Below are 20,415 nucleotides of genomic sequence, written 5' to 3' on the forward strand. Positions count from 1 at the left end.
GTGATATGCTAATTTGGAAAACATCCGTGATCAAACAGGTGGTTTTTGACAATAGAAAGTTGTATTCTGTCATCCGTAACACTACATGTTATTTTTGACCTTGTGAGCCATTTACCCAGTTTTACATCTTTCAGGAAAATCGCTCAAAAGTAGTTTCAGCATAGACGGGAAAGTTGATGGTCCCAAACCATTCCACGTCAAACTCGTAGTATTTGTACAGCAGTCTTGAACATCATACAATCGTTTATTAAGTCCTCTAACATTAAAATTATCTCCATGTTGTATAGTAATATTCAAATCATGGAGCAAAATACCAAAATAAATATCGTAAGATTTAACAATTGGTCTTTTTTGTGAAAACTCAACGACTTTTTCTGCAACATCGAACGACATTATTGTTGCAGCTCTTTTATCACAATGTGACGGGTAATATTCGGCCTGTGAGCGTACAGCTTTAGAACCTGATTTCTTATAACAAAATACATAATTTGTTTGAGGTGCTGAATGTAAATGACGCAGCACATTTTCGATGTTCACGTGAACAACAGTTGCTTCTAAAAACATAACAAATGTTCCTGGTAACCTTGAAGTAGTAGCCCAGTGAAGAGCTGAAAGAAGTTTCCTGGCGTTATTCTGTGGTGTGTCAATAAACGTCTGGTGCAAAATATCTCGATAAAGCTCATTTTCATGACTAACTACTGTCGATAGGTCATCTTTGAATTCTCTAGATGTGCCCACGACAAAACGAACCATAATTTGGTTACGAAGGACGTCCGACCGACTTAACAGCAGTCGGAAATATTTGCGATATTCATACTCTTTGGGTAATGTCATCAAAAAAATTATAAGAAATGGCGGATTAGTTTTTTCAATCGAAAAATATTGGAGTGGTGCGTGTATCACATCCATGGTTTTGTTGGATGTTGTCTGACTCGATGGATTCTCTCCAATGGAAGACGTATAAAAATTTGGTCTCACTTTTTCCAGAGTTCGTCCGTTGCACTTGCCTAAACTGGAAGAGTTTTGCAGCATTTTCCAGAAAAACCTATTCATTTCTGCGGTAAACCCATGAGAAGCAAGTGCAGAGGGAAAAATACATGGATGGCGATACTTTCCTTCAACATCAATGTCAAAATGTATGTGTGGGTAAAGCATTATTCCGAGCTGCTGCAAAATAACACCGATGTAAACATCCTCCCATTTGAATATTGGGATCTCTTTAGTTTTCTCTATGATTCTAGATACCAAATCTATTGACAGGACATACGACCCACCATTTGCAAACGGCGGAAAAGAACTACTTGGCCAAATCTCCGATGGCGTGTACCACTTCTGCAGCTTGCTCCTCATAGGTCCCGAACTTAGTCTTGGATTTCCCATGTATAAATTCTTTCTCGGAGAGTATTGTAAAAATTCGATGAAATTATGGTAATTCAGAAACACCTCGTCATCAACTTTGATTAAATATTTGGCAGTTGTACAATATTCAGACGCCCATTTTAGAATGGAAAGTGTTTTCAAAACCAAATGTTGATAAGATTCAACAAAATTGATTTGAATGATATCTCCATACTCAAAATTTTCTTTCTCAACTGACTTCTGACCCTCTCCACTGTCGCTCAATCCTATGAAAAATATAGTTTCTATTCGGAGGCCCGATTCTGAATCAGTATTAGAGCTACCCCAGGTTTCTCGAATGGCTCTGCGCAACTCTTCGTTCTTTGGATGAGAAAGGACGCCTACCAGTACGAATACATCGTCAGTTGTGTTGATGGTTTTACATCTGTTAGGGTGATTGATAAGGAAGGGTCCAGTTCCATTTTCTTTGGTGGTTGTTGACTCTAGTCCATATACTTGTCCGTCTTCAACGCCTATTCCTTCCAACTTATTGTGTTTCAATTCAATGTTATTTTGACTGCAGCGTTTGAAATTTCCCCATTCCTCCAGATCTTGCCATTTTGCGAACATCATATTACTCATCACCTTATTGGACACGATTATTTTTTTCAAGCCACATATACCCTGTGTAGAACCCGACATATCAAATCCACCATGATGCAGTATTGAAATTCCCAAATAGCTTAGTTGCATACCCATATATACCTCTTCAGGCAGGAAAACTCTTTCCGGCTGGGCAGATGACAGCAATTCTTTAGCTACGTCTGACGTCATAATATATGCAAATCCACTCGGGACAGGAGGAAATCTTTCTGACAAATTCTGTTTTGATATTGTTAAAATATTATTACGTTCGTTGATTGGTGTCTTCGTAACATCCAAAATATACCCAGTGAAATAGCAATTTCTTGGTGAGTCCAATAGCATTTTCACGAGATGCCGAAGATTTACGAACACGTCATCATCAACTTTCGCGATGAATTTTACATTTTGACAATGTGTAGACGTCCACTTTAGAAATTTCAGAAATGTTGGCGTCTTATTAGATCTTTTGTCGCCTCTATTAACATTAGAAAGTATGATGTCATGGTATTTGTCATTTTCCCTTAACAGTCTGTTATCATACAAGTTTTCTATGAAAAACATTTGAATTATTTTTTTACCCGTGATTTTCATAATTCGTCCACGAGTATTTCTAATGGTCTGCCTAACTTCTCCATTCTCGTGGATTGACACTGTTATCAGGAGAAGAAAAATAGCTTCGTGATCACCACATGGATTTCCAGCATTTGTTGGGAATGTAATGAATGGAAAATTATCATATGTTTCATTTCTTCCAAGCCTTGAATCGAAATTTTCCGCGGATTTAGTATTTTGAGATGTTGTATTCTCGACGACTACATCACCTAAACGTCGCCCAAGTGCGTACATGAGTCTAGGTTCTACATTACACGACAGTAAAGTGTCTTGTAACCCACAATGTGTTCTCCTCGAACCATTGATATCAAATTGGTCGATGTCAATCGTAGAGATGTGTTGGTTTTCGTCTAACATACGAAAGTAAGAGTTGACACTTGTGTAAGGTTGGAACCCCTCTCTTTGCAACAAAACTGACACTCGACGAATGACGTCGATCGACAGTAAAACTGGTTGGCATTTATCAAGATGAGAATTATCAGACTCCGATATACTGCTATTTTGATTTTCGTTCACTTGGCGATAGTTGTTGTCTACTTTACGACCAGCAAAATCTACCATTGAAACTGTATTAAGATAACGTTGAACATTGTCCAGTATTACAAATGTTGTATCGTCAACTGTCAACACATAGCGGGTATTGCTGCAGTAATTTGTCACCCAATGGTGTATTATCGATACATCATGTGACAATGATATGTTTGATGACGTCAGAATGTATTTATTTTGAATAATATCGTTGTGATTAAAATCTTCTGATTCTATGGACTGCTGAAGAAAAGTGTCTGTAGTAGGCCCAACAAGAAACAAACAAATCACTCGGCTGTCATTTGCATTGAGAGCTAAACCTCTACCCCAAGTTTTTCGTATTGCAGCTCGCCTTGTCCCTCCTTTAGCATTTGATAAAACCAGTACCAACAAAGTTAACATCTGGGAATCTGCACATTTCGTTTCTTTATTAATGACGTAAACTGTGTCCTTTATTGATGAACTTCTGGCTTTTGGTGGCGCTGTTTGTTTTTCACCATCGGGTATACTGTGATTCGAACGTGTAGGGTTAGATACACGCATTGACCACACCAGTGACAGTTGAGATGTTTTTGGTATTTTCTCGAGTTGGATGTATATAAGGAAAAGGATATAAACGAACAATAATACAAAACCGCAACGAAGAAACGATCTCCGTATCGGCCACATTGTGACCTTGTGTACAGGTAGCTCTGAACAAATCAGTCAACTTTTCTTGAAGACTATCTCGCGTCGTGTTACTTCTCTAATCTTCTATGTGATTGGGTGATATCCTGTAAATTGATTGAAATGTAAGCCAGTTATCCAATCAAATACAATGTGTTTTACAATAGTAATGATGTTGGCTTGATGTTTCACTCATGAGACATGATGTTTTTGACATAAAGATAGACACATTTCAACTCCAGACTAACAATAACGTTAACAGAGACACAACTGTGTGATACAGCGGGATCCTGTGCCCAATCACACAGAAAAGTGATAAGCATTGGTATTCTTTCACAGTACAGTAGAAACAGGCTTTGTTGAAAATATTACACATGGACGTTAAATGGCTTTAATTGTATACTTTCCAACTGATAATCAAATGCTAACTTGACTACTTGAATTAAATGTATTTCCACCAAAAACATAAGATAATAAAAATACCAAAACCAGATTTAAATTGAATGCCTTCCGTAAGGGTATAGTCTTGCAATGTCATGATTTATGGAAGAAATTTAGCTCTATATATGTGATTTTTCAAGTCCCAATGAAAGTTGTTCAAATGCCCGCCTCCTATTCTCAGCACAGGAAAGCTTGGCATCCTCGAATTCACTCGGCTTTCGTGATCCCCTACATACCCGGGATATGCACACCCGTTTTAGCGGCAAATAATAAACGAAATTCAATGCCTCATAACATTGCTATAATTACGCGAGAAAGTTTACATACTTCATGGTAAGCATCGTAACCCTTTTAATAACACTTTAATACAGTGAAGTAATACGGTATTATTGCCCTACTTCGTCACTGGGTAAAATGTATACATTCCTATTTCGACCGACAGATGTACCATCTGCTCCAAATCCTACAAGTTTCACACTCCTTTTAATCACTACGGGAAGTTGTCAAGATTTTGCTGAGTGGCGCGCCCTGTTGTTATCAGGAGAAATCGGAAAAGAAAATGGTAGAAGGAGACGGTTCTCGGTCTATATAATACTTCCTAAACTTCTAATCGAAAATCTAAAAAAATACGATTTCTCTTTATTCATCTGTGCATTAGTGTGTGAAATTTGAAAATGATATGTCCATATTTGACGAAATTGAAACGATGACAAATATTTCACCTGTTTGTGAACTCCGCGCCCATTGTAAACATATTTTAAAGCCAAGAAAAAAGAAGAAGAATTGTTTTCTGGTCAGTTTGCATCACTTAAATGCCCCGCCTTGATCTTCTTTTTTTCTCGTGTTTGTCCAGCCAATGCAGACTGCAGATCCAAGGCAAAACACAAAATAACTCTCCCTACATTTATTTAATTGCTACTTCATGGAAGACAACTGCAGAACTAATCATGAACAATTAACAAAAAAAAATCGCGTCGTCACACCACTTTAGGCAACATTTTCTGACCAGAAACAACAACTTTCTTTTCTGTGGTCATCGCGTCTAATTACCGGAATATGCCAATAAATTATTTAAACTAGAAACTAAATCGATAATATTTTCAAGACATGCGTTTTGGTATCGCAAATGTATGTACCAAGTTATAATGAATTTGAAGCGTGCATTTTTTAGATATAGCCTAATTACCGAAAACCATTAATTACGTAAATTGCTCAGTAATATTCATGGTATGTTATAATAAACTGGTCCAATATACTTAGACTCTGATAATACCACAGAAGATCACAATGACGTAACTGTGAAGACGTGTGTATGCGTCGCTCGTGCAAAATACTAGTGTTTAGCCTGTTTTTAAACGTTTTGCGACTGATTTCACTCCAACCTACAAGTATGAAATGCCAAGAAATGATAGACTGTGTCAAGGTGATCTCCACCTCTGTCAAAGATGTAACAATATTCGTTTTCCAGTACCATTTAAGTCAAAGCATTGCCAAGATGGCTGCAATATAACCGACAATGACGATCGAGAGTTGAGTAACAAAATGGAAAAACTCCAAACTAGATGGCATCCAAGCTACACTTCTCGATCTCACTACCAAAGTTGATAAACTTGTTGACATGGAAGGCAAACTGTAAGACCTACAACAGTCTGTCACTTATGTCAGTAATTCTTTTGACGAATTTACACGGCAGCTACAGAGCCTCAAAAATGAAAACAAAGGGTTGAAAGAACAGCTTGCGAAGACAACAAATTGAACCTAATGATCTGCAACAGTATACCCGCAGAAACAACTTATAATTGTCGGGATTACAAGAAGAAGAAGAAGAAGAAGAAGAAGAAGAAGAAGAAGAAGAAGAAGAAGAAGAAGAAGAAGAAGAAGATGATGATAATGATGATGAAGATACTGATGACATATATCGTGTTAAGAGTCGGTGAACAGTTCACCAGACGATATTGACATATCCCACCGTTGACCCCGCAGAACAAATCGTCAGAGTCAACACCAACCTGCAACCATTATCGTTAAATTCGTCCGACGTACCGTCCGCAACAAACTGTACAACTCAAAGAAACATCTTAAAGACAAAACCGCCCGTAACATCGGATATACGAGTAACAACCGTTTGTACATCATTGAACCCCAACAAATAAACAATGTCATCTATTCTAGGAGGCAAACCAACTACGTACGCAACACAAAGCAGTGGAATTCATCTGGACCCACAACGGCAAGATCTATACAAGGAAGAATAATGGTGACCCAGCTATCTGTATAACAGCAACCCAAGATCTTAGCCGAATTGTCCGAATTATATAACATTTATGCCGTGAACTTGTGTACATATTTATGGAACTGAACTCAGACTCTTTGCCTGACCATGGAGGTATGACAAAACAAAATGTTCATTTTACTGTACAGACCTGTTCAATGAAGGTAGTTGTACATCTTATTCTCAAACTTTTTACATTTCAATATCAGATCGTTCGCTGAACATTACGATGATCTAGTATTTAGGCTATTTTATTTTTTCTTTGTGATGGGCGTACACGCTTTAATATGTGGCCGCAAACGCCAGTAAAACGAGTGCTGAACTATGGTGCGCACTTGTTTCAAAATTGTTTATGTAGTTCTTGATATTTCCTGAATAATATCCTGTGAAATTAGAATTTGTGTCAAATCCAAATTATATAATATCTATGCACAGTGCTTTACTCAGCCCTGATGATGCATATAGGAGTGGACTTCCGATAGACAACAAGCCATCGTAGAAAACATACCCTCTCAAATACTTTACTTCTAAGTGATTGAATGGTTACATGATTGAAAGGAAAATAACAGCAACAAATAAATACTAAAAAGTTACTGTGATATGCAGGAAAGGATAGAAAACTCTGACGTCACACACACAAAAGTCTGACATGCATTGATATAGGAATGCATATTGACCCTGGGGTCAAAGTCAACATGAAAGGGCTTGATCTCTAGAGAACGTTTACACCTAATAAAATTGAGATAGACACTTGAATTATGATGTCTCCAAGCATTAAAGTTTTTGATGAGTTATGCAGTAAATCATGATTGCTCATTTGGCCACCATTCAGGCAAAAGCACCAAATTTAAAGCATGTGTTATATATTTCTCTCATTCTCATTCTCTTTAATTGCTGAAGATCATTAATTATTCAATTTACACATTAAAAGTAAAAACTATATCAACAAACTCCATAGGACATATACGCAATGTTATGGTTGATATATTCATATAGTCTGAATTTTTAATTTGAAGCTTGCAGTCTTAAGATATAAAAAACCCAGCTAATCACCGAAATTAATTAATTATGCAAATTACTCATTAAAACTGAATATAATGCCAACAGAACTTTTTCTTGGTGCGACCATGCATGAGAAAGGTAGCAAATTTACATAAATTTGTAAACAATGTACATAATATATATTTTATCACACGTATGGCCAGAAAAAGTAAAAAAGCTGGTCAATGGGCAATCTAACCCATCACAGCAATCTAACCCATCACATCGGGGAGGTAGGTTGATTTCATTTTTTCACAATGCTTGACAAGGATAAAAACCAACCATATATAATGATAGCCAAATATTTGAGGTCGAGTTTCGATGCTTGATACTGTCTCTTGATACTATCTCTTGCAATTTGTCTGCATAGCTACAGTTAGGAAATGTACACAACTTTTACGGTTAAACAAATGTTGTTGCTCCTCTCACCCTCTCTTCTTAAAAAATGTTAAGCCCCGCGAAATGAAACTCAAGCATTACTTTAGCCACCCCTACTGTCACCTACACTACAACAGAGATATAAAATTATATGGTACAATGATGCATTAAAATAATAGTGATAGCCAACTATAATAACAGTTCAAACGAGATTACTTTACAAAGGATGTGGATTTCGCATGCATAAGGAGATGTCTCTAATTAGCTCTAACCTATACAGGGAGCTACTTAGCCAGCCACCTTCCATCTCAAATAAGTAACACAATAAAATAATCATTTTCTTTACCCAACTCCCAAAACTTTTATGGCTCTCCTTTATGTCGGAATCCAACTCAGTGGATTCTCCTGTCATTATCATTATAATGGAAATCGAAGTTTGGATTTTGATATCGAAGGTACAGCTCTGTTTACAAATTCAGGGCCATTCTTTCCATAGCAAATGGTGGCTTCAAAATGAATTGCGGAATAACGCTAGTGTCAGTGCACGTGCAGTGACATTACTATATCAAACAACATTTCAACCAAAGACAACGTCGAACACAATTGAAAGTGGATCTTCAACTGTGTACCTAGTTTAATAGTTTTTCACGGCCACCAAATATTCAAAAAAGAGATCTGCCGTTTTATCAGGAAATGTTTTAATATAAGGAACAAGATGTAAATGAGATCGAGCGCATCTTCAAAGTCACTGCATGCAGCAGGCGACCTCACGTTGAACGACTTTTTCCGTCTTTTTTTTTGTTGAGTTTCACTCTCTGACATTATTGCGACTTGCTATCTTCAAATGAAGGAGACTTTCAAGACTACTGTTAGTGTTACTCGCGGAAAATGCACAGTGCATGTGCGCACTTCTTGTGTACTTTCCCACACAAAGAATTTTTAATTTGCTACACTGCAAAAAGTTACAATTTTTAACTGGACACATTTTTATTCAAAGTTTAAGCCGGCGTACAATAGAGATGTACGATACATATTAGCAAGTTAAGGAGTCGGTGTACAGTCACTTTTGACTTCAGTTGCCCCTCCCCCTCCCTGCCCCCCCCCTCCCCCGCAGGCTACGGTACTGAACATGGCAAGCAAAAGTCCGACAGACTTTGAGTCATAGAAGAATTGAATTCGAGTTCAACGGACTACGAGGCAAGTGGACCTCTAGCTGAGTCACAAGAAAAAGCAGCATCAACCCAAACGGAAAACAAAATGGAATTCACGCAAGGCAACAGTTCTGTCACAGAAAACAACATGCAAACGCAGATGGACATGTTAGCACAACAAAATTCACAGAAAGACAAAAGAGGAAATCAGTTGGGACTTGACAAGTCAAAACAGCAGGCCTCATCATCCTACAACACTATAAAACGTTTAAAAGATCTGAGAAAAGACGGACGGCTACAGGACTTCGATGTGGAAGAGAACAGTCATTTTTTATCAAACAATTTTGATGCTGGTAGTAGCATTATTGAGTTGGTTCATGACAGTGCAACCGTTAGACTCGGTAGTACTGGTACCTTTCCATCTAGTCTAGAGGAGATCGTCGGCCAAACCAGGTCAGCTTCAACTTCCAGGTGAAATCACGAACCTTCTACCGAAAATTCTTGCTGGAGAATTCGCCAACATAAATTCTTCGATCAAAATTGAAAACCTTCTTTATTTGTAAAAATATAAATCTTTTGATAATAAGGGCGAGTTTGCTGCCAGAACGCATGCATTTAATATTCGTATTACATGTAACATATTATCACAACTTACAATGCAAATGAGAAAAGTCAATGTTGTTACTGTGTTGCAATGTTGGGCAGTGTACTCAGTGGTTGGGTCAATTTTTCCCCAATTTTCCGACATTGATTGGCTTTGTTCTAGACCGTCGACCGTTCAAAGTATTTAGGTTACTTGTATTAAAAGGTACGTATATCGAAATATGTATAGATAATTAGTTTCTGTCCAGATCTGATTTTTATATTTCGAGAAAACAAACGAATTTGAGAGCTATGGAAATTAATTAAATTATTTTCTAAAGCGCCTTTTCTATTCATTAATATTCAAAAGCGCTGTACATACAACATGTACAATAGATTTAAAAGCATGGTAAAACAATCCGAACAAATAGAGCTAAAATACAGCTAAAATTCACCTCATTGTGGCGTGCATCGCGAAATTGTTGAACTGATTGTTACATAAAGGTTTAAATCTAGTTGTTAAATACTGTTCCAGTGCTGAGAGAAAAGACGTTACACCATGTACACAGCCTTTTTGGAAACAGTGCCACTGCATACGCAACCGTCTCGTTTGAGATGGCGATGGCACACATCATACATGCGCGTAACTGAGGACGTGGCAGCTGGTGATTTGGTATTGACACCAATTGGATAGGTTGCAATAGTTTTTACAGTTTTTTAAATTTAGAAATAGTTTTATGTTTTTGGGGATCATAAAAAAATTCTAAGGCTAAATTGACGTTTTTGCGTACAGTTGTCTATTTATTCCGTGAATTATATTGTATATCAACAATGGAGGCCAAAGATCATATTAACTGATCCGTGAACATTCATTTAAGCTTACGAGAGGCATTCAGTTTGCAGCTGGCTCATCATGTGGTCGCAAACGCCAGTAAAATGAGTGCTGGACTACGGTCCGGACTTGTTTCAAAATTGTTTATGTAGTTCTTGATATTTCCTGAATAATATCCTGTGAATTTAAAATTGGTGTCAAATCCAAATTATATAATATATATATGTATAATATAATATTATACAATAACATGCCGTAAATATATATATATATATATATATATATATATATATATATATATATATATATATATATATATATATATATATATATATACATACATAAAAATGAAAGAAGACGAGTCTGATATTACATTGTGCCAAATTCCAATATTCTGGTGACTTGTTGTGAATGGTGGAATTATTAGAAAATGTAAGTCGTAATTCATGTATTAAACTTACCTCTGAATGATTTCCGTATACAGTATTCTATGTTACATAAAATAACAGATATAGTCCTTTCAAAACTAACTAGAAAAAGAGGGAAAGACGTCGAAGTACTTGTAGTTTTACTGAACGATTGTGTGACATCAAAATAACAAATGAGCGACAGTGTTACCTGTTGACCCAATCTATGTTGCATCGGTTTTCTACTGATTAGCATATACTATGACGTCACAGGCCAAAGTTTAAAGCACATACCACAGTCAGTCGTTACGGAACTAGAACCAGAACCGAAGTACTCCCACGCTTTGACACATAATTAACTGTGTATACAAAAGACGTTTAATAAGAGAACATATGGTTATATATGTTTATTCATTAATTTCATTTCTCTGAAGGTTGCACATTTATATTCACACTTATGACTTACAAACCCGATACTAGGGATTGGACGGGGCGACTCCAATATATTCGTATTGTGATAAGCATTTACAACTTCTTTTGATTACTACTATTCAGAAATCTGAATGTTTCCTTGATTTAACTTCGCGGAAAAGACATTGCATTTATATTTGAGATAAGACTTCTGACACACACACACACACACACACACACACACACACACACAGAAACACAGACACAGACACACATATATATAAATATAATATTGGGTTTTAGCACAACTGAACTGAGAATGAGTGTGTGTGTGTGCGTAAACGACAGTCACTTAAAGTCAAAAACCGCCAGACCAATTGCCGTGGTATTTCGTGGGGACAGGGCGTGTTGATGGGAAATTGTACATATGAAAAAGTGCGTTTTGGGCAAAAAATGTGATTTTTGGTAAAAAAAACTTAAACTCCTAAACTACTGGGCAGATTGGCCTGAAATGTGATGGGAGGATTTTTAGGGGTGTTTAGTTTAAGAATTGTTCATGACCTGATGATCCCATCGGTGATATAAAAACTAGGGATAAAATATGTCTTTTTGTTCAAAGTCTACAAAATTACTGAGCAGATTGGGCTGAGATTTGGTGGGAACGTTCTAAGGGGTGTTTGGATTAATGTGCACTCTTGATATGATGATCTCATCAGTGATATGCAAATTAGGGCTAAAATGTGTCATTTTCGTCAAAAATCTGTAATTCAAAACTACTAGAATTTAATGGGGATGCCTATAGGGATGTGTACATGAAAATGTAGTCACAAAATGATAATCAATATGCTGCAATATGCAAATTAGGCCTAAATTTTTGTCAAAAACTTGTATCTTGAAAACTACATGGTGAATGGGACTGAAACTTGGTAGAGATGTTTCTGGATTTCTATAGGTGTTATCTGCAATTTTTGTTTAAAACATTTTCACACAACTTGCCCTAGCAACCATGGCTACCCCTTAGCAACAGTGAGGTGATAATGCATATTACAAGGATAAGGAGATAGGTAGGTAAGTGAATAAAGAATCAATAAATGTATGTTAATATGCCTAGCTACAAGACCACGTCCATAGCAACATCCACGTGATGGTTTATATATTGCAAAGATGAAAACTGGGAAGGGTAGGCCAGTGAATAAAGTTTACGAAAATGTATGCAAATATGCCTAGCAACAAGACCACTCCCATAGCAACAGCCAAATACACTTGTTCTACAATGCCATTGGTGGTATTGTTATATAGCGCTTTCCTACTTTGTGCTCAAAGCGTTTTTACAATCATTACCCCTGGCACAGGTCTATAGCGACACAATGGCCCTTTATACTTCCTGAACTCCCTTTGCAACCTTTATAAGCGCATATATTAAATCATTAATTGCAACCTCTATCCTTCCATGTCCCCAATTATACAGCTGGGTTGACTGAGGCACAGTCGTGGTTCAAATCTTGCCCAAGGACGTCAACGACTCAGAAACAAATGGCAGCGATTCAAGCCGGCCTCTCTAACCATTCGCCCATCATGACTCCAGTGTATGATATATCTGTCAATCTTGTACCCTTTCTTCTTCTAATTTTAGTTTAAAGCAATATTGAACCCCATGTACAATTTAGTTTTTGAAAATGCCGCTTACACGGGAAAAAAGCCAAACGAATTCGCATTAAGCAGTCTTTGATATATATTTATCTCTCAGACGCGTATACTTGGAAAATTTGCGGTGTCCAAAGTGCACCAACTTTTCCCTCCAAGGTTGGCTTGGGTTGGTCGTCCGGCAACCTCAGATCAAATCGCTGAAGCAGATTCACCACGAATAGAAACAGTTCTGCTTTTGCAAGTTGTTCACCAAGACAGAGACGCTTACCTATGAAAGAAAAAAGTCCTGGAGTTTCACTTTGGAGTAGACTGTATATCTACAATGTCGTTGTTGGCGCTCTTACATTCTATACATAACAATTAGTTTAAAGAGAGAATCCCAGAGTTTGACTAATAGCTTTGTATGATACTTCGAGTTGGATACTTCTGTTAGACTGAAAGATCCGTCGTTGCTGGCGCTCTTATATATATGCTTAATCATGGTCATTCGTTAAGTTTAATTTTGTAACAAATTCTTTCTATCTGTGTACATTAGAGGCGTACAAGATATTAAGAAAAAGAGTGAAATCTCAAGAGTATTTGGTTTGAAATAGTGTGACGGTAATGGTAATGGTACATGGTCTCCGTCTATCAGTTACAGCGTGCACCATGACAAGATTTCAACGAAATTACACATACATACCAAAAAGTTGATTACCGGTTAATACCCTATACTGTCTGTACATGTGCACTAGAGTGAAATGATGATATTTCAGCTCACAGCATCAGATATCTCATACAAACGAAGCTGCTATTGCAAGACTGAAAACAAGAAAATTTTCGGACTGACCTGTACCAAAAGGCATAAAAGCATTTGCTCTGATATATTGACCGTCGCTGTTTAGAAATCTATCGGGTTTGAATTCTCCAGGTTTGGACCAATGATCTGCCTCGTGATGGACTGACCAAATATTGAAGAACACCAATGAACCTTTGGGGATGGCATAACCACGAAAGGTAACGTCATCACTTGTAGAATGTGGAAGACCCAGAGGTGCAGTCGGACTGAGACGTAAGACTTCGGAAATGGCAGCTTCAGTTAGAGGAAGTTTTGATCTGTCATCCAGGGAAGGGGATTTGTTCTTGCCAATTACAGCGTCCATTTCTTTCTGCAGCTGTGTGGAAAAATAGTTGCAGAATTCGTAAAAGCGTGACTTAATGAGTACAATTCGAATATAAGAAGGCAGTAGTAGAGTAGAGATATATTTTGATAAAACCGTAAAGTACCACCATTGAATCGTCAAGTTCAGTACCACCTGTTGTCCTTCGACATATTTTTCATCGATACCCTTTCACCAGAGATTCAATATTGTATTCTCCCTAAAAATAGTTTTGGATGGCTCTGGAAATATGTGCTTCGATACGATAACACCGACGCATCTCCGTTAAGGTTGAACGTAGATGTATCGCAGTTCCTTGATCATTTCCCAGAGCTACTATCAAGTGGCAGGGGCAAAGGTCAACTGAAAAAGTAATACACTTGGTTCGCCTACGAGTAACCAATTAATACAACGTCCAGTATTTCTCCAGATACGGGTTTAGCCTTCGCTGGAATTCACTAAACCAATCTCGGAGCATGGTTACATATTTTTCGTGTTTGAGGGAAAAAACGCGCTCTATAAGCTAATAATAAGTTCAGGAGACGTAGGTAACTGTACTCAGCGATGATACGATATTACACTTGAATTATAAAAAAATGGATAAAATAGAAACATAAAATATAAAATGAAATGAAATATGTCAATTACTGTATATATGTATAAGCTTAATGCTACGTACCGTGGTTTGTAGATCAACATGTGTGACTAAGTAGAGAATAATCCACATCATAGTCTGTGACGTTGTATCTGATCCTCCCAGCAACAAATCAAATATATCACACACCAAGAAATCATCTGTCATCACCACACTCTGCTTCTCTGACTCCCCTTGCTTCATTTCCAATAAATGTAAATCAATAATATCCCTAGGATCGTTCGGGTCAAAGGTTAACTGGTGTCTGTCTCTCTCCTTTCGGATAAAGTCTTCAAGAAGATGCTTAGTTTGCAGGCTATCTTCGTCCGGATCTATATCGTTTTCGTTTTTGAAGTATGCTATCACTTTCCGAAGGAATGCTGGGGTACGAAACCCCGATGGTGGACGGGAGAAAAATCTAGTTATACATTGCAGCATGTGACAGAATTGTTTGTCCGCATAGTCGAACCGTTTTCCAGTGCAAAATTGAAAGAGAATGTTTGCGACAGCAGCGTGCATGACAGGCCTCATGTCGAATGGTTTCCCATTATTTTCTTTGATGGCGTGTACTAGGTGGCGGGACTCCACATTTATTGTGTTTTCTAGACTTCGTTTGCCAGCACCGAAGAAATATCGTAGCGCCCCCATTGTAAAACGACGACGAAGTTTCCATATTTCACCATATTTACACCAAGCAACCCCTGGAAGGTGATAAATAAAACACATTTGTCTAAATAGGAAATGGGGAGAGAGAGAGAGAGAGAGAGAGAGAGAGAGAGAGAGAGAGAGAGAGAGAGAGAGAGAGAGAGAGAGAGAGAGAGAGAGAGAGAGAGAGAGAGACAGAGAGAGAGAGGGGGGGGGGGGGTGTGAGAGAGGGAGAGAGAGAAAATGTGATTTTTCCAACATGTAGTTTCCACAACTCAAATTCTACTGGATTTAAAACTGCTTTGAAAAAATGTATTTAGCAAATAATAATTTCACTTATCTGAATGAAATTTTTCTGAAAGCTAAAGTTTGTAATTGATTCACAATATTAACTAGTAATAATTGTAATATCAACCTACCTCCCGAGTAAAGTGCTGAATTATCAATGGATGGTCTCTCAGCGAAGGCTTCAGCATGGCCAACCAATGCATCTTTCACTGCCTCGTTACCATTAATAACGAACACATTTTTCCTACCAACTTTGATACAAAATACTGGACCAAAGTGATCAGCCAAATCGGCAAACATTTCATGTATTCTGCCTTTGTGTTTTCGGTAACATTTCATCAGGTGCCAAAACGACGGACCTGGAGGTAAGTTAGTTTTGTGAAACCAGCGAAAATACCACTGTAGTGAAACTAGTAGTAACACAGCGATGATTAAAATAGACTTGATGCTTAATGAAAGCAGCCACATGGTGCCTGTAAGATTATAGCAAATGAAACGAGAATGATAAATTATTCTGTATTTTGATGATACATTTATAGGGTATTTGAACGCAATACACCGTCAAATACTATTATTAAGTATAATGTCTTTCAAACAAGATACAATATGTGCATAGACAGTGATGAAGCGAAATCAATAAAATAAACAAAAACAATCAAACAAAAACAAATAAATACATAAAATAATATAAAATGAATGAATGAATGAATAAGTGAATGAATGAATGAATGAATGAATGAATAAACAAAAACATACATACATACATACATACATACATACATACATACATACATACATACATACATACATACATGCATACATACATACATGCATACATACATACATACATACACACACACACACACACACACACACACACATACATACATGCGGAATAGGCTAAACCACGTCATACGTTCTATCATAGGCGTAGGAGGAACAGTATTTCAGAATCTGCAGTTTTCTTTATATTTGTCGATTTTTACTTGTTTTTAAGATTTTTATTTCTTTTTAAGATGATAAAGACGACAATATAAATGACTGCTGTATTTCCACTACTTTAGATCTTTTCTTTATAGTACCGTGAGAAAAAAGAAGAAGTAAAAATCGAAAAAAAACATATATATATAATGCAGTCTCTGCGTTTTGCAGAATGGTCACCATTGGTTTGGATCAGCCATAGAAAATCTTTGATACTACAGGGCAGTGAACCATGACTTCTCGACCTCGTCTAGATTTGCCCCGGATATTTACCCACCTTAGAATATCGCGCAAGGTTCATTCTGTAAGTAAATCTTACTTTTGTTCTTATTATTGAACAACTACATATGCACCATAGTACTCTCTGTTGTGAAGGAGTTGAGATCTTGAAATTACGTTGTTATTTGAATAGCTGAAGGTGACCATATGTATACAGTACAGTGTGGCACCTTGTACAATGTAAGTGCACTTTTTAGTGTGGAATTTTCACTACATCGTGGGTGACACCTTCTTTTGAACATGTTCGATCTCAAAAAACCCTAAATCACATGAAAGCATCGTGAATCAGTGGTTTATAAATTCAAGGTATTAGAGAACTAGCTACGCCTCAGAGGTTTTGTTTCAATTCGTTGTGTTTATAGAATCTCTACTGCCCATGTGCGCTTCTCTAAATGTACGCAAACCGTCATAAAATGTTAACACAAATCTGGGTCAGAACGACACTAAGAGGCCAATGTTATAAACGTTTGTGTGCACCATTTGTAAGTGTTCAAATAGTGAATGTGATAGTTATTCACTCCCTGGTCACATAACAAGCACAGACACCCCCTCCCCCAACACACACACTGACACTTGCATATACACTATATTTATAAAAGCAGCAAATGTCAGACGGCAATTTACTGTATGTCAGACAGCAATAATTTACTGTCTGACATGTAGCATAAACGAGGTGCCATAACCCAAGCCAGGAGAACACCAAACAACAATAACATCTTGCAAAATAAAAAAAAACGCCTTCAGGGTCTATCGGGTTTATCTAATCAGCCTGTTTTGTTCGAATGTCTAGCTACCCCAGCTGTCTAGAGTAAAGTAAAATGATTGAGAACAGTATAGGTCGACATGGAAACCATACAAATGGTCGATACTTCGAAGTGAAAACAATAAACTTTACTTTACAACCTGTGCAAACAAAATTCACTTTTTTCATACTTATTACAAAATAGATGTTTGAAAGATCACTGTGCCGGAAGTTAAAAAAAAATAAGGTTGTAGAAATTTCACGAACACTTACCGAACTGTCGAAAGTAAAACAGTTCCAAGTTTCTGTTTTGTAAGGGCAACTATTAACTAAGGGCAACTATATCAATGCCGTGAAGGTGGGCAATGTCAGTAATCACCCGGTAGAGTCATACAGTTCATTGCGCATACACAAAGGGTGGTTTGCAAGATTAGAAATCAGCCAATGAAAACGTCATGTCAACAAGTTATTACTCGTACGAATAGAATTCAAGAGATCTTTCCATTCTCACTCTCAGCTCAGACCCACTATTGTGGTCTGATAGTTTAAGTTTGCACTAGCTGCATCTGTGCCATTTTCTTGTCGTCAGCAACCTATAGATATATTCTGTTGTACGTGTTCACCTACTTACAAAAGACAATATCTCTATTAGTGGTCGATTTTATCCGTCAGTAGTGCACAGGGCTTCGACACTGGTCGATAAATTTGTTTAGTATTTTGTTTATTTTAGTTTTTGGGCAATGGAATTTTGGAAAGCAAAGTAGGGAACTTTGCATCTTTTGAAACACTAGCTCTCAGCTTTGTTTATACAAGGATTCAGGTGATTTAGGAGCGTTTATGTTTATTTCCCAGAATGCCTCACCCGAGTACTGTACAGCAGGTCTCTGCTAGGCCGATAAACTAATTGTTAAATTCAATTTTTTAAAGAGAGGTTGCGGATGAAGGGTTTGTGTGAACAACTTTTGAAATGGAGCCAAGATAAAATCAACCTCGCCTTTGTTCTTCTTAAAGACGCACACAGCAGTAAAACAGAGATAGAAATAACTATATATTTACAAATATTTCATTTCGAAAGCTTCCAGAATCTAACGTACAAGGTTTGAGGGTCAAACGAGGCTGAAGGGAGTCCAATTTGATGAGATGCATATACCATTTACTTTAACGTGTGTTACCTTTACTATATGCCACAAGAGAAACAATTCTTCTTAGAAGACACAGCTCTCAAATACTTTACTTCTATGTAACTGAATGCAATGGGGACATGATTTAAAAGAAATTGGTGGCAACAAATAAATACTACAAAGTGTCTGTGATAATGCAGGAAACTGCTGAATTTCGATAGTGATTAATTGAACCTGGAGATCCATGTGAAGGCCAAAGGTCAATGTCTCAAAAGAAAGTATAAACCTGGTTAATATGGGGGTAGACACGCGAATGTAGTCTGGTTATGTGGTACGTCATGATTGTTGACTACAAATATGACTGCCATTGAGTAAAATGTTATATTAGCACCAAAAATAATGAATTTGTATATTTATCTGCTTCTGTATTCTCTATATACATGATCTAAAAGGTGTTAGCCACACATAATTGCTGCAACGTGTCTACAATATGTAAGTAATAGCTTAATTTGGATGGTTCGTGAAATGCTATTTATCGTCATGGGATTGACTTGCAACCATTCTTCAAGTTGTTGTTTTATTTTCATTTACCTCCCGTAACAGTAATGAAACTTGTTACACATCTTCCATATGGTATTGAAAAGAACTGATTAGATTTTGGTAAACATCCAATGAACATTAATTAGTCATGTGCATATATAGTACTGTTCTTATGTACAATATGATGTGAAACAACATCATACATCACACTTTTTCCAAATGAGGTATATACCATTTAAATTCAATTATTTAATATTTACTTCAAACTTTTCTGGGTTATAGATACATGTACATTGACAATGGTCACAATAAGGAATCTATTTACAGCTCGTTTCACCTACGGGAACCTCAAAAATGCAATCAAAAAGAAGACAGTGGCATCTCAGTGTGATCTAGATCAAAAATCAAAGTATTAGCTTTTTTCTTTTCTAATCCAACAAAGTGTATATGGGATGATCGCACACTGCCACACAAACACACTAAGTGAACTTCATTTGTTTTGGGGTGCGGGTTGGGGGTGAGGTTCTGGCATCAAAGCCATTGTTGAACTTCATTTTCGCACTTATAACCAAATTTCGAAAACTCTCACGTCTCCAATGATAAAAGTTCTGTATTTACTAGTGAGATGTTGATGAGTTGATAAAAAAAATACTTCTAATGTGAGATATGGTGCTGGGTTTCTGGTAGTATTTTAATGTGTTTACAATGATGTTTTTACATTACATCGATCGCAGTGGTGTGACCACTACAGTTTTCATCATAGTGTACATCATATATAATGTTTGATGTCGCACTTGTGAACGTTCGTTTAGGGGAGGGGTTTTGACCTAAACGTACAATATTCATTTGTTGGACTTATGAGACATTGTGCTATCGTCCCTAAATATGAAATGACCTGCAAAATCAATCTCTCCAGTATGGCTCTTCTAGATTGAAAAGATAAAACACAATTGTAGTAGAACTGAATCATGCAATAATGGTCTATGAATTGTCTCAGATATGTACAGGAATACAAAAAAAGTGCTACATACATGGTTATACTTTGTATACTCAATATACATACATGGTGGACCCATACAATTGTAAAGCACTTTG

General features: G+C 37.0%; 2 protein-coding genes across 2 annotated transcripts; both read right to left on the reverse strand.

Annotated features, from left to right (window-relative positions):
* Positions 1 to 111: 111 nt before the first annotated feature.
* On the reverse strand, positions 112 to 11,058 carry LOC144434202 (uncharacterized). Its single transcript, XM_078122655.1, has 2 exons — positions 10,948 to 11,058; positions 112 to 3,896 (listed from the first exon to the last, which is right to left on the reverse strand). The coding sequence occupies exon 2, from the start codon at positions 3,790 to 3,792 to the stop codon at positions 112 to 114; it is 3,681 nt and encodes a 1,226-aa protein (XP_077978781.1). The 5' UTR covers positions 3,793 to 3,896; positions 10,948 to 11,058.
* A 1,982-nt stretch (positions 11,059 to 13,040) lies between these two features.
* LOC144434203 (cytochrome P450 2U1-like) lies at positions 13,041 to 16,010 on the reverse strand. The gene is made up of 4 exons (XM_078122656.1): positions 15,789 to 16,010; positions 14,770 to 15,425; positions 13,781 to 14,105; positions 13,041 to 13,219 (listed from the first exon to the last, which is right to left on the reverse strand). Exons 1-4 carry the CDS (start codon positions 15,994 to 15,996, stop codon positions 13,041 to 13,043), a joined length of 1,368 nt encoding a protein of 455 aa, XP_077978782.1. The 5' UTR covers positions 15,997 to 16,010.
* Positions 16,011 to 20,415: the final 4,405 nt, after the last annotated feature.

The sequence above is a fragment of the Glandiceps talaboti genome, chromosome 4, assembly GCF_964340395.1.
Source record: "Glandiceps talaboti chromosome 4, keGlaTala1.1, whole genome shotgun sequence".
NCBI lineage: Eukaryota > Metazoa > Hemichordata > Enteropneusta > Spengelidae > Glandiceps > Glandiceps talaboti.